This window comes from Camelina sativa, chromosome 12 (genome assembly GCF_030686135.1).
Source record: "Camelina sativa cultivar CO46 ecotype springtype chromosome 12, ASM3068613v1".
Taxonomy (NCBI): domain Eukaryota; kingdom Viridiplantae; phylum Streptophyta; class Magnoliopsida; order Brassicales; family Brassicaceae; genus Camelina; species Camelina sativa.
Window position 1 is genome coordinate 15,623,756 of NC_141891.1, and position 13,978 is coordinate 15,637,733.

At 36.3% G+C, this 13,978-nt stretch overlaps 2 protein-coding genes across 7 annotated transcripts; one reads left to right on the forward strand and one right to left on the reverse strand.

The window, feature by feature from the left end:
* The first annotated feature begins 7,580 nt into the window (after positions 1-7,580).
* LOC104733552 (ras-related protein RABB1a-like) lies at positions 7,581-9,369 on the forward strand. Its single transcript, XM_019233328.2, has 5 exons — positions 7,581-7,792; positions 7,910-8,049; positions 8,262-8,344; positions 8,582-8,786; positions 9,130-9,369. The coding sequence occupies exons 1-5, from the start codon at positions 7,747-7,749 to the stop codon at positions 9,265-9,267; spliced, it is 612 nt and encodes a 203-aa protein (XP_019088873.2). The 5' UTR covers positions 7,581-7,746; the 3' UTR covers positions 9,268-9,369.
* LOC104731865 (uncharacterized) lies at positions 9,265-13,285 on the reverse strand. Of its 6 annotated transcripts, none has more exons than XR_015574509.1 (13): positions 12,567-13,206; positions 12,400-12,481; positions 12,190-12,293; positions 11,964-12,090; positions 11,788-11,882; positions 11,499-11,622; positions 11,073-11,153; positions 10,874-10,972; positions 10,590-10,775; positions 10,214-10,359; positions 10,082-10,138; positions 9,866-9,994; positions 9,265-9,783 (listed from the first exon to the last, which is right to left on the reverse strand). XR_015574509.1 is itself a non-coding variant. In XM_010451361.3 (13 exons), the coding sequence occupies exons 1-13, from the start codon at positions 12,632-12,634 to the stop codon at positions 9,571-9,573; spliced, it is 1,503 nt and encodes a 500-aa protein (XP_010449663.2). In that variant the 5' UTR covers positions 12,635-13,285; the 3' UTR covers positions 9,265-9,570. The 6 variants fall into 6 exon arrangements, 4 of the variants coding, with proteins under 4 accessions (XP_010449663.2, XP_087334526.1, XP_010449665.2 ...); XR_015574510.1 differs by having other exon boundaries at positions 12,396-12,481; positions 12,567-13,079; XM_010451361.3 differs by having other exon boundaries at positions 10,222-10,359; positions 12,567-13,285.
* Positions 13,286-13,978: the final 693 nt, after the last annotated feature.

Genomic DNA, 13,978 nt, shown 5'->3' on the forward strand with positions numbered 1-13,978 from the left:
TATATAAGTTCATTATAGTAAGGATTTGATGGAGGTAAGAATGTAGCCATTTGCATGGTACTGGAACCAGTAGTAAGGATATGAATCATATGATAAATAGATAAAAGGTAAGTGTAGTCTTCACCGAGAAAATGGTATCAACTGCATGTGGTTCCATTGACCGAGTTAGAGAAGATGCTCAACAAATAGAGTAATCTGTTGAGCTTTGGTCAAAATTAACGATGCCCCTTCCATGTCTTTCGTGGTTTACTCGCTTCATGATGCAAGTGCCGCAGTCTTTTTGCTAAAGGCCTCGAACCTTTCCGCGTCTAGGTTTCTTTGCAATTGTTTCACCTCATTTCTTCATTTTCTTCTTTTCGTCGTTAGTAGAGTCTAGCAAGTTTGCAATGGTCGACAACCGTCCTTAAGACCTTAATTAAGTGCGAGTCAGAACAGACAATGAAATTGAAGAAGGGGGAAATGAGCTCAGGCAGATCAATCATAATCTTGGACTAGAGAGACAAATTGAGAAAAAGAGCAAAGCTAAAGTCACAAACAAAAAAAAAACTGTGGAGCTGCATAAAGGTACGGGGGAGGCTAGGGAGCCACCCGATACCAAAACATGATTCTTTTGTCTTGGTCACCACAAGGGACGGGTACATTGTGTTGTAGCCGTCGACTGGAAGTGAGTCTATATCCAGGTTTCTCCCATACCTCCTTTCCATGGTGTATTCTCTATGTCCTTTGGTATAATAAAACTACTAGAACACTTCTGGTTCTACCATGTAACAAGCGTTTGGCTTCCCATCATCGAATTACATGCGTAAGCCGAGACCTTATTGTCTTTGTCTATGACATTGTTCTTGTTTATGAAATGTGATTGCTCGAGTAATTACCCGATACACTTAACCGCAAGGCAGAATATACGGGGTCGAATCCACAAGGACCAATGGTACACTAAAGATTTGCGAGAGTCGTAAATAGCTAAAGCGAACGAAAGATAATTTGTTTGGTTTTAGAATTGTAAATAAAAATGCAAGAAATAAAATCGATTAGCTTATAAGATTAAAACATTGGGTCATAGGGTATCTCAGAGATCAATGCCTAATGAGAAAATGAAATATGGAATTCAATAATTAAGAACCGTTCTAGAACATGAACACAATAACAGACTAACCCTCTTTCAAGGCATTAGAAACTAAACTTGACTACTAGTTTGCTAAACTTTCATTTGCAACCTCCTAGCCAAATTTGCATTACAATCAAGTTCATTAAGTTCACAATGCGTCCCAACATCAACTTTCGCAGGCTAGAAATACATTGCTCAATTCACACTCATTCAGGCATTCTATCGAACACTTTTGATGCATAGAAAAACCTAGAGTCTAAAACAAGGTGATCAGTCCTATTTTAGCATTAAGATCATGTGAATCAAAGAACCTAAGGATTAAGAACTCCAAACAATAATTAAAACATCAATTCATTGAATCTCCTAATTGGAACCCTAAAACCTAAATGGAGAACTACTCACACATAGCAAAAGAGAAATCAAAAATCATAGATGAAGAAAACATGATTAAATTGCAGAAATAATAAGAAAGGGTTTAGAAATCTTCTCCAAATTGTCAATGAGGATCAATCTCTAGAATCCCAAAAGAGTGGCTTACAAAAAGTCTCAGGTAGCAGAAAGAAAGCGTAGAATAAAACTTAGAATAAAACTTAGAATAAAACTTAGGTTTTTTTTTCTCCCAGCAAATAGAAGGTATTTATAAAGCTCTCCAAATAAGGTAAAAAAAAGGTAAAGGCCTGGTTAAGATATTTCTCAGCCAGGCGGGTATCTTAGGTAGGCGGGTTTTGACGTGAAACTTGCCGGTTCAGACTTCGCTTCTCAACCAGGCGGGTTCCTCTGGTAGGCGGGTTTTGACGTGAAAGTTGTCGGGTTAGACTTCATTGCTTAGCCAGGCGGGTCCCTCTGGTAGGCGGGTTTTCACGTGAACCAACATTAATCTCATATGTTTGTTTGTATCCAGAATAGCTCATTTTCCTCCAATTTCCTCCAAAGTGTCCTAAAACCTGTAAAGACTTGATAAAGAACTAAAAGACTCCAAAAACACACTTTGACTCAGTAAAAAGTGTAAAATAAGAGAGAAAACAAAGACTCAAAACTGACAAAAACATCATATATCAACTTCCCCCGACTTAGATCTTTGCTTGCCCTCAAGCAAAACAAAAACATTTGCCAAGGAAAGAGGTTTGAAAACGCGAGAATTCACATATTCTTCTGGGATCATGCTATCTAACAATTGCCTGCAAACCACTATCACAAAGCTCATATCAAACCGTACTAAATCTTACTTTGCCATGACCGTAGCAGCTTCATAAATCATATGATCACAAATACTTTCAGACTCAGATAGCTTAACCTTTTAACATTCATTAGTAAATGCGTGCACTCTCACAAAGGGGATATCGAACACATTATGGTCTTGGTGTAAGGACAATTTCAAGGTGGCTAGAGTGTTTAAGGTTTTCAGCAATGCGAACGGATGAAAATCATTATGCAAAATCACAGTGAGACACAGACCAATTAGGAGGTACACAGCTTCCCTCTAACTCGGATCAAACCAACCAACGCTAAACCCCAAACAAATCATTATTGTTCTAGATGCTTTTGATAAATAAATAAGAGCACTCTGACTTTTCCGGTTCCATACTTACTCCTTTCCCATTTTCTTTTCTTTTTTTTTAATTCATTCTTAGATTTTTCTTTTTTTCTCTTTTTTTTTCTTTTTTAGATGGGGGAGTGGAACCGGTTCTCGTCTCACAAAATTGCATCAAAAGAACTAAATCATGGAAACTCAACACATGCTTGTGAACATAACCACACAACCACAAAAACTCAATATCAATCACCCAAACAAACTACAATGACAATCCTAACTAGAGGAAAGCTATGTTGGTCTGTATACTCCGTAGTTTTTGCACATGAATGCACGTGATGATGATGCTCAAGAATGCGAGTGGTATGAGGCAAGGATATGGGTAAAGGTGTGGTACTAGACTAAAGACGAGTCTAGCCATTCAAAATTTACAAAGAGTGGTAAAAATGGTGTAAACTAAACTCTGAATATATGATCCATTACATGATTCTCAACCCCCTAAGTGAGATATAATAAGTTCATATTAAGTTCAAATAAGCAAGGTCAAGCTCAAATCATCCAAATTTCAAAGTGACAGGAATTATTGAAGTGATCAAGTCATGATTTTTTCTAAACTTCCAAGTCATCCTTAAACAATGCTAAATGGTCCCAAGGCAATGAATCAAGCATGGTGCAATTCCCTAAGAAAAGCTCATAATTCTCAACCAGCATTTTGACACAATAAAACACACTTTTGACTCGATAAAACAAATTGACTGACTCAAAAGAAAGCAACAAAGGACAAACAACCAAAGCAAACAAGATTAGTAGACATATGACACCTTCCCCCAGACTTGCTTCACACCGTCTCAGTGTGAAAACAAATCCAAGAAAAGAGGTCAAACAGACTCAAAAGAAATTTAAAAGAAAAAGAATTAGTAAAAAGTGAAATACCTGGTGGGTTGCCTCCCACAAAGCGCTTTTTTTATGTCGTTAGCTTGACCGCTCAACTCAAAGTGTTAATCATAAGAATCAAAAGATTAAGCCAATGGACCTTTAGTCCTTCTCCTATTACTGCAGAAAACAATAAGCTCAAAGTAACACATAATTATCCATGATAAGGAGACAAAATAACCATCAACCAAATCTACTACAAATGTAGCATATATCTTGAACTGTTCTTTAATGGTTGGATGCTCATGAGAATCAAATGCATTTAGAGGAAAAATAAAGTCAATTTCAGGTTTAAACGAGGTTAAAAGAAAATAATCAACTTCATCCCCATTAGTCTCATACATCACAATATTCTCATCCAAAAACTCAACCTCAGGATCTTCAGTCTCATACAAAATTTTATCAATATCAAGCACAACTCCTAGGTAAGATTCTTCAAGAAGAGAACTAGATATTTCAGGCATTGAAAACTTAAACTCGAGATTATGAGCATTCAAAGCACAATGATATTCAATATCAAAACATATTTCATGGTAATCCCTAGCAAGTTTTGCTGCTCTTAAAGTATCTAGTTGTTGGGTCTCACATATCAAATCATAACATTCATCAACAATCATGGGAGTATGCAAAATAGAAGTCACATTGCAAGGCATGTGAAAATCCTCAAAATCATGAGTGTTAAGGGTTGAAACGCATATACCTTCTATTTCGCTTGGTGGAACCCAATATATTACCTTTTCAAGATCATGGGCTTCTTGTTCTTCAAGGGATGTAAGTTCCCTTCCTTCACATGCTGCCCGAAATGATAAGAGGTTCAATCGGATTAAAACCGCTATATCACTCCTTAGCAGTGTAGGATGTTCCTTGTGAAGTTCATCCAACTTCACTTTTTGTTCTAGTGTAAGAACACTCTCATCAAATGGTGGCTCCACATATGACTCATCATCCTCTTCTTGTGGCATGTCATTCTCTTCCATGGCCAACACCTCCCGTATACTACGCGACATTTTTTTTTTTTAATATTTCATATACACATAAAACACCAAAAAGAAAGAGAAAATAGTAGTTAGCAAAAGAAATTAAAATGCTCTAGACTATAAACTAATCATAAATCTCTAGGTAACGCAATTGGTCCCCGGCAACGGCGCCAACTTGATTGCTCGAGTAATTACCCGATACACTTAACCGCAAGGCAGTATATACGGGGTCGAATCCACAAGGACCAATGGTACACTAAAGATTTGCGAGAGTCGTAAATAGCTAAAGCGAACGAAAGATAATTTGTTTGGTTTCAGAATTGTAAATAAAAATGCAAGAAATAAAATCGATTAGCTTATAAGATTAAAACATTGGGTCATAGGATATTTCAGAGATCAATGCCTAATGAGAAAATGAAATATGGAATTCAATAATTAAGAACCGTTCTAGAACATGAACACAATAACAGACTAACCCTCTTTCAAGGCATTAAAAACTAAACTTGACTACTAGTTTGCTAAACTTTCATTTGCAACCTCCTAGCCAAATTTGCATTACAATCAAGTTCATTAAGTTCACAATGCGTCCCAACATCAACTTTCGCAGGCTAGAAATACATTGCTCAATTCACACTCATTCAGGCATTCTATCGAACACTTTTGATGCATAGAAAAACCTAGAGTCTAAAACAAGGTGATCAGTCCTATTTTAGCATTAAGATCATGTGAATCAAAGAACCTAAGGATTAAGAACTCTAAACAATAATTAAAACATCAATTCATTGAATCTCCTAATTGGAACCCTAAAACCCAAATGGAGAACTACTCACACATAGCAAAAGAGAAATCAAAAATCATAGATGAAGAAAACATGATTAAATTGCAGAAATAATAAGAAAGGGTTTAGAAATCTTCTCCAAATTGTCAATGAGGATCAATCTCTAGAATCCCAAAAGAGTGGCTTACAAAAAGTCTCAGGTAGCAGAAAGAAAGCGTAGAATAAAACTTAGAATAAAACTTAGGTTTTTTTTCTCCCAGCAAATAGAAGGTATTTATAAAGCTCTCCAAATAAGGTAAAAAAAAGGTAACGGCCTGGTTAAGATATTTCTCAGCCAGGCGGGTATCTTAGGTAAGCGGGTTTTGACGTGAAACTTGCCGGTTCAGACTTCGCTTCTCAACCAGGCGGGTTCCTCTGGTAGGCGGGTTTTGACGTGAAAGTTGTCGGGTTAGACTTCGTTGCTTAGCCAGGCGGGTCCCTCTGGTAGGCGGGTTTTCACGTGAACCAACATTAATCTCATATGTTTGTTTGTATCCAGAATAGCTCATTTTCCTCCAATTTCCTCCAAAGTGTCCTAAAACCTGTAAATACTCGATAAAGAACTAAAAGACTCCAAAAACACACTTTGACTCAGTAAAAAGTGTAAAATAAGAGAGAAAACAAAGACTCAAAACCGACAAAAACATCATATATCAAAATGGCTATTTTTAGGGCAATTGTGATGCCTAATTCCTCCCTTGAGGAGAGCTCCTTCCTCTTCTATACCTCAAATGGAAGAGTGTATGCCTATCTTTTTAGGAAATACTTCAAGAAAGCCTCTCTGAAAGTAGGCATATGGATTTTACAACTAATCAAGGATTTTGCTGTCTCTCCTCTTCGATTGTGTCTTTTGGTAGGCATAGTAATGGCAATTGAAGCTTTGTACAACACAACACCTTCTCCAAGTGTCCTTTCAGGTTCTTGGCTTTCAAGACTCTCGTCTTGTCCAGCTGTGACCACCCTTTCCAGGGATCTTTGGTGCACGCACGGAATCCAAACACCGCGTTCGTTCTTTTGCAACGTCTGCGACAATGGTTATCATGGTGGCTGACTATGTGGCAGTGGTCGGTCATCCTTCACCATGAGCGGTCTCACTGTGTGCGGCAACTCTCTACCCTTAGGATTTGTTGTCCTCTTTATGTATCTTGTCACTTTTATGGTTTCAAGTCAAGGTTTAAAGCTTGTTTTATGTTCTTTTTAAGATCTTTATTTGTAGTTTATTTTATCCTCCTGTGTAAGATTATTGGTGTATTTGGCTCCTCTTCAAAGGAAGCTTGTAAACTTTTAATCTAATATAATGGAGTGTTTGAAGGAAAAAAAAAAAAACAAAAAAAAAAACTGTAATTAGATTCATATAATAAGCCCAAAAGGCCTGATGCAAAACACATTTGATATAGATTTGCTTATCTATATTTTGCCAATCATCATTAAAACTTTTTCATCTTTTAGATCTTTATCTATATTATGATTAAAATTATAATATAGATAAAGATTGATGATAAATAATTTTGTTATATTGTTAGTTAGCTAACTAGAAAATTGAAAAAGGATAATAAGAAGTTAATATTTTTCTATATTTTCATGTTAAAAGATCTAAATAAATATTTAAAATTGAGAAAACTATCAAATGTGCCATGAGCAGTATTTTTTCTTTCCAGATCTGCCATAATCGTTTTCGTCTTTCCATACCGATGGTAATCGGTTGAAAACTTAGTTTGGTGGACAACATTTTAAACATTTTGTGGACAACTTTATCCCCTTTGATGGATAACTTTTAACTTTGAACAATTTTAACTCATTCGTTGGATAACTTTAACATTTTTGGACAATTTTAACCCCTTCGTGGACAACTTTAACTCTTAATAGACCTTTTTGGCTTGTTTTTTTTTTTTTTTTTGGTAGAAAACATTTTATTTCATAATGCCAAATATGACACATTTGGAAAGACTAAAAACATTATGACACATTTAAAAACTTTTTAAAAAAATATGGCATATTTGACAAAAATACTTTTAAAATTTATGAAAAGCTATTGCCTTATTTAAAACAAGAAAAGCAATATGGCTTTGCCAGAAAGAATTGGCACGTATCATCTTCACAACAGATTCATTAATCTGCAATCACTGGATAATCATCGTCAGCAAATCTCTAGACACAATCTAGGAAAGTTTGTAAGGTTCTCATGATATAGACACGTTAGCTATTCTCATATGTAATGATTCAAAAACGTTAAAAGTATAAAGACATTTCTTTTCAGATTTTTTACTCATCATCATCATAGAAAAAAGTGATTCTCTTCTCTTCTCTTCTCTTCGTCTTCATCGGGAGAAGAAGGGATTCGTTTTAGCCTGCACCTACGGATTTAGATTTGTCCACTTCAATGTCTTATGCTTATATCTTTAAGTATATCATCATTGGGGATACTGGTATAAATGTTTCTGCTTTTATTTTTTTACAATCCTTCTCATATGCTATATTTCATATCAAATCATTTCTTGGTGAACAAGAAACATCCAGGGATTGATTTTTGAATCTGGTTTCAGGTGTAGGGAAATCATGCCTTCTTCTTAAGTTCACCAACAAGGAATTTCAAGCGGTGCATGATCTCACTATTGGTGTTGAATTTGGGGCTAAGATGATCACTATCGACAACAAACCCATCAAACTCCAGATCTGGGATACGGTCTCTCTTTCACCCCTTACTTCTTGACTTTTTACACGTCCCAAAACGATATCTTATTTTCTTGAAATACCCTGCTTGTGTTGATCTTATATACTTTGACTATATTATATATACAACTTTCATTTCCTTTGCGTCCATTTATAGTCAGCAGCCCTAGACTTTTAATTTTTTGTTTGAAACGCGTTTCCTTGTCTGGACTAAATTTTCTACAGGCTGGTCAAGAAACCTTTAGGTCTGTTACAAGGTTATACTATAGAGGGCGTGTCGGAACATTGCTTGTCTATGATATCACAAGGTATATGCAACACTTAGCTTGCTTCTTTCCTTTTTGTTATTAGGAGTTGACCTGATCATGAAAGCAATTTCTAGTGGAGCTGAGCATGATCTTGACTTAATCTGCTTTTTGTTGTCATCATTTTGTTTTTTTTTTTTGGTTCGGATAAAGCAGGGACCATAACCAGATTTGTATATATGGAAAATGTCATCGTCTCAGTGTAGACACTCACAATATGTTTGTTCTCCGTTTTCGCAGGAGGGAGACATTTAACCATCTAGCCATCTGGCTAGAAGAGGCAAGACAGTATGCAAGCGAAAATATGACGACAATACTCATTGGGAATAAGTGTGATCTTGAAGGAGAAAGGGTAGTGAGTACAGAGGAAGGAGAACAGTTTGCAAGGGAGCACGGTCTTATATTCATGGAGGCCTCTGCCAAGACTGCTCAGAATGTTGAGAAGGTAACCCCCCTATGCATGCATTTAAGTTTTCAGGCTTCAACGGAGATCTCTAATAAACCACCCTCTTAACTCGCATGCGTTCTCTAGTGTCCTGTTGCAACTTGTTGTATCCCCACCAGTTCAGCTATGAGATGGAATCAGTCGGTTTGAAAAGTTAACATAGCTAGAATACAAAAATTAGATTCAGGCAGAGAGGCATAAGTATATTTTTGGGGTTATTTCTTTATTGTACGTGAAGAAAGAAGAGCCTATATGCTTCTTACTTATTCCAGTACTCCTAAAACACTAAGTCACTAATAGAAAGTCTGAATCATTATGTCGACGTGTTTTATTTTCTGGCTAGGCATTCATTGAGACGGCCACAACAATATACAAAAGGATTCAAGATGGTATGATTAATGAGGCAACTGAGCCTGGAGTTCGTCCAGGGTCATTTGGAAATGATGCATCATCCAAGCAAAGGGGAAGGTGCTGCGGCTGAGATGGAATATAGCAAAAATTTGTTTGCTTCTTTATATTGTTGTAATTCGTATAACTGTTTTGGTGGGTTTCAGAACATAATAATAATACAGGTTTATATCTATTCACATATCTAAAATTAAGTTGTTTTTTTCGTATCTAAGAGATGTAGCCCATTTGCATGACATTTGAAACAATACAAAGGATGTGATGGAGGTTAAAAGTGGTAATGGCTGCATGTGATTCCATTTGCCAAATCGAAGGAGAAGTGTGCATAATGAGATACAGAGATATACAACAGTTAAGAGCATTTTTTGAACTTTTGTCAAGGTGAACGATGTCTTCTATGGTTTACTCGCTTTAGGATGCGATGCCGCAGTCTTCTGCTAAAAGCCTCCAACCTTTCCAATTTCTCGTGTCTAGACTTCTTTGCATCTGTTTCACCTCCGTTCTTAATTTTCTTCTCCTTCTTCTCTTCTTCTTCTTTACTAGAGTCTCTTGGCTTTTGTTCCATGTTTATATCAGCAGTCTTCTCGATCTGGAAGGCAACATATCAGAAACGAAAGCCCATCTCACCAAATGTCAAATTGCTTCGTAAAACAGATTCAAAGAGTATCTACCTGATCACCCTCGCCAGCAGTCAAACTCTCATCTTCTTCAGTGCCTCCTAATGAAGAGCATCTGCCCCAGCTTTCCCTGTTGGAGCTTGTAAACGAACAGCCTTCTTCAAACTGGTCAACAGGCTTCCCCTGCCAAATAACAATCAAAATGCATATTGTGACCAGGCAACACTTGAGGGGTTTAACAGAAATATGACAGCAATGCTCCACAGTTACCTCGAAGTTTTCAGGGTCCTCCATGGTGTGATCATTATCTTCTACAGGCACGTCATCCTGTTTCGTTAATGAATGATTATCAAAAGGAATAAACCAAGCAACGAAAAAGGAAATTCATGCAAGAAAGAGAACTGGTATACTGTATCTGTCATGGGGATGGCTTCTGAAAGGAGCTCATCTGTTGGCTTTGTGGTTAGAGGGGCAGGAGGCGCAGAAGAAGAACTTGCAACATCGATACATGCCGAGCGAAGACCAGATATGATCTCATAAAGAAAGCTCTGGCAGTACAAGGTAACCAAGCAGTTAGATTCTTATGCATGATCGTTCAGACTAATTTACAATATTTGTTTGCTGTGTGAGATGACCACCACGAGTTCTTAACAATCATATACATTGAGCCACCTCTTTAGTGACTCTAGCAGTATGTCTAGTACTTGAGTGCAGAAAACATAACAGACAGCAACTCAAGACTGTTTTTAGGGTTACTCAACCATAGAGTGCAAATTACCTCATCCAAACCAGTAGCGCTATTGATATCTCCCAAACTGTAATAACTTTCAAGTTTAGAAGAGCAAGCTGAAGGAATTTGAGGCGGGCGAAGAACATTGTAGAAGAATATTAACACTGAATCATAATAAGACTGCGGCCGCGAAGAGTTGTGATCGCCATCAAACTTGATAATATTTTTGTCTCCCTGCAGATTTTACCAAAAGATTGGTTATATAAGTTATAACTGATAAAATTAATATGTTTGGACAAAAACAAATAACCACAATTACTGTATGCAACTACCGCATAGCACTTGAGAATGAGGTCAGAGTGATGAGGTTGGATGAATTTGTCTCCGCTTGCATGCCCAAATAAAGCTGGAATGAAAGTCTTGGGCGAAACCTGGGAGGGAAAATCAAAAACTTCAATAAAATGGTAACATACTACCTAATTAGGTTGGAGCAAATGACAAGATAAACAGGGAGAGGTGCTTATACAATACCTTAACACAATTGAGATCCATAATATTAAACTTCGCCTTTTTCTGAATTATTCGCCGCATGTACTGCACAGCTACTTTAACCTAATTGTAAAATGAGATAAAGTTTCACTGCAAGCATAAGAAAATGTCTAATATATGCTATCATCGACTGCAATGGTAAGGATACTATTTTGGACTCTCGTAGCCATGTGAATTTATGAGCCATCCAGCTATGAAACTTTTCATCATAAATTTTCATTTTATTAGCATGTTCAATAGCTATGTGTAGCAATAGTTACTACACAAACAGAAATACAAATCGACTTGATCCTTGTACAGCCAAAGTGATTCATAAATTCATATTTCAGGTTTTTATAAACTCAATGTCAGTTTCAGCTAGTGTATATTGCTATGAAGAATGTGGTGAAAGGGAGCAGGAGAACATACTGTGAATTTCGGAAGTCGGATTTTGTAGACATCCACTAGTTCCATCATCAGATCAAATAAGTTTGAGAATGCACTGTCTAAGACCATTCCAGCAATTGAAGGATCTTCTGCTCCATAAAGAAGGCTGCACATTTTATTCACCGCTTTATTAAATGGAGAGAACAACATGAGGAGAGTAGAAAAGTTGACACACTTTTCAGATTATAGACCTTATGAAGGATGGCGAATCTATAGTCAACACAACTGCTAGTAAATATAAGTGTGACTGAGAACAAGTTCAAGAGGTAACCTGGTAACTGCACCCATAGATCGTCCCCAAAGTCCAATACGAGACACCTGATTGCTGTTTCTCAGGTAAGATACTACAGTCTTGAGATCATCTTTCTAGCTTATGTTCAACAAGAAAAAAATTAGATAATATTTGAAGAGAAAAGAAGCATGTGAAAGTAAGACACGGAAACACACCTCATGCCAGCCAAGGCTTACATAATCACCGTCAGATAAGCCTGATCCCGAGAAGTCAAGGGTGAAAACAGTAATGTTAGATGGAAGAAGAACCATAACTGCCTCATTTGCATCTGCCCTACATCCACTGGTCAGATTCCAAAACAAACGAATTAAGTTCTTATGTATTAAACTAGTCATAAACAAGATCCTAGTTCCTAGAAGAGATGTTCAAGTCTCTATATACCTATTGCCATGGCAGTATATAACACATGGGAGAGGAGTATCGTCCTGAGAAGACGAGGGAACGTAATGACTGCAACGCAAGGTGTGACCTCTTGAATTTGTAAGCTACCAGAGTACAAAAAAAATGAGACTTACAAGGTTAACCTCAAGAGGAACCTCAATTTGAATAGAACAGTAGGAAAATACTAAAACATTAGGTGCCCATACTTGCCTCCAAGTCTTCTCTTTTACACTTAGTGCCACCGAGGCTAAACTCCTTCTCCCACAAATACTGATCAGGATCATACTCAGCCCTGTTAAAAAAAAACCCCAACAGCTATCAATTGAATGCAAAAAGGTTGAGACTTGATAAAGCAAAAGAGACTGAAGAAGCAGTACCTAGGAGGACGAATTACAAAATTGATGAACTGATCAATCATCTTGAATCCAAGTACCAATGAACTCATGAGCTAGAACTAGTACTCTTCTGAACCATACACCAAGCTTCTACAGACATTGCTTCGTCTTCAGCAACAAAATTACAAGTGAGACAACAAAAGCATCATGCTTTAGAGAGTCCCATTTCCCATATAAACTCTGAGAAAATGCGCAGATCCCCAAAGACAAAAGAGAGAAAAAAAAGAAGAAACCTCTCAGCTTTTGCTGAAAAGCAAGTAAAGAGCCACACCTACTACGAACAGCAGCTGAAAACAAAAGAGGATAAAATAGAAAAAAAGAAAGAAAGAAGAAAGCTTTTAATAAAGAAATGACAGATGCCCCCAGATCTTGAAAATGAGTCAACTAGAAAACCGAGTTTGATGAGAGGAAAGGAAACTATTTCAAAGCCGCGACTTTTGAGAAAGAAAATGAAAAGGTAGAATCAGATTTCAGATCTCGAGGTGGTAGATACTCGAGACTACAAAGAAACGATTTTTATACATTTTATTTTGTTTGAGGGTTCGAACACTGGTCCTTCTGGCCATCACGAGGGCTCGACCTTTTTTTGGTTCATCATGAGTTTGCGGTTCCCTACTTCTCCAGCTCACTAGGTGAGAGACCTGACAGTGATAGATAAACCCCCTGTAAAACTTTTTAAAAATATCTACAAACATACCCAAACTTCTAAGGGTCACCTAAACAAATGTAAATAAAAATTAAATTATGATGTTTCAAGTGATTTTTTTTAATAATTAAATGAGATAAAGGTTATAATTTCATTGATATATTTCACTATATCTATTTTAACAATTTTTAAAGTCTTACAAGCTAATTCATAACATAATTCAATTTACAACTATCTTCGTGTAATTAAGTTTGATCACCTAACTGTATTTATTTCCTTTGGTTAAAATTTAGATAAAACCTTTTTTAGTAAATTATTTTGTTTTAGGAAAATTATTTTGTCTCAAATTAAGTGAGGTGCTTTTTTGTAAAGTTTATTACTATTTTTTTGGTTCGATCACCTAACTATATTAATTTTCTTTTGGTACAAATTTAGATAAAACAAATAATTTTGTGTTAAAAATTCTTTTATCTCAAATTAAGTGGTGTGCTTATTTTCTATCTAAGGTTTCTTATATTTCGATTTGGTCACCTAATTGTGCGTAATTTCGTTTGGTTCAAATTTAGATAAAACAATGATGGTTTTTAATAACTTAATGTATTTTAGGAATTTTTTTTGCTTATATTAAGTGATGTACTTAAATGTAAAATTTACTATGATATTTTGGTTTGATCACCTAACTGCATTAATTTTTGGGGAAATTGATTTAAAAGGACATTTTTCTTCAATTTGTCCCATTATGCTTTTT

Coding starts and splice junctions, on each gene's coding strand:
- LOC104733552 (XM_019233328.2), top strand. CDS start 7,747: ATGTCTTATGCTTATATCTTTAAGTATATCATCATTGGGGATACTG. Junction 7,793..7,909: donor TATCATCATTGGGGATACTG/GTATAAATGTTT, acceptor ATCTGGTTTCAG/GTGTAGGGAAATCATGCCTT. Junction 8,345..8,581: donor CTTGTCTATGATATCACAAG/GTATATGCAACA, acceptor CCGTTTTCGCAG/GAGGGAGACATTTAACCATC.
- LOC104731865 (XM_010451361.3), bottom strand. CDS start 12,634: ATGAGTTCATTGGTACTTGGATTCAAGATGATTGATCAGTTCATCAAT. Junction 12,294..12,399: donor GTAAAAGAGAAGACTTGGAG/GCAAGTATGGGC, acceptor GTACTCTGGTAG/CTTACAAATTCAAGAGGTCA. Junction 9,995..10,081: donor AGGACCCTGAAAACTTCGAG/GTAACTGTGGAG, acceptor GTTATTTGGCAG/GGGAAGCCTGTTGACCAGTT.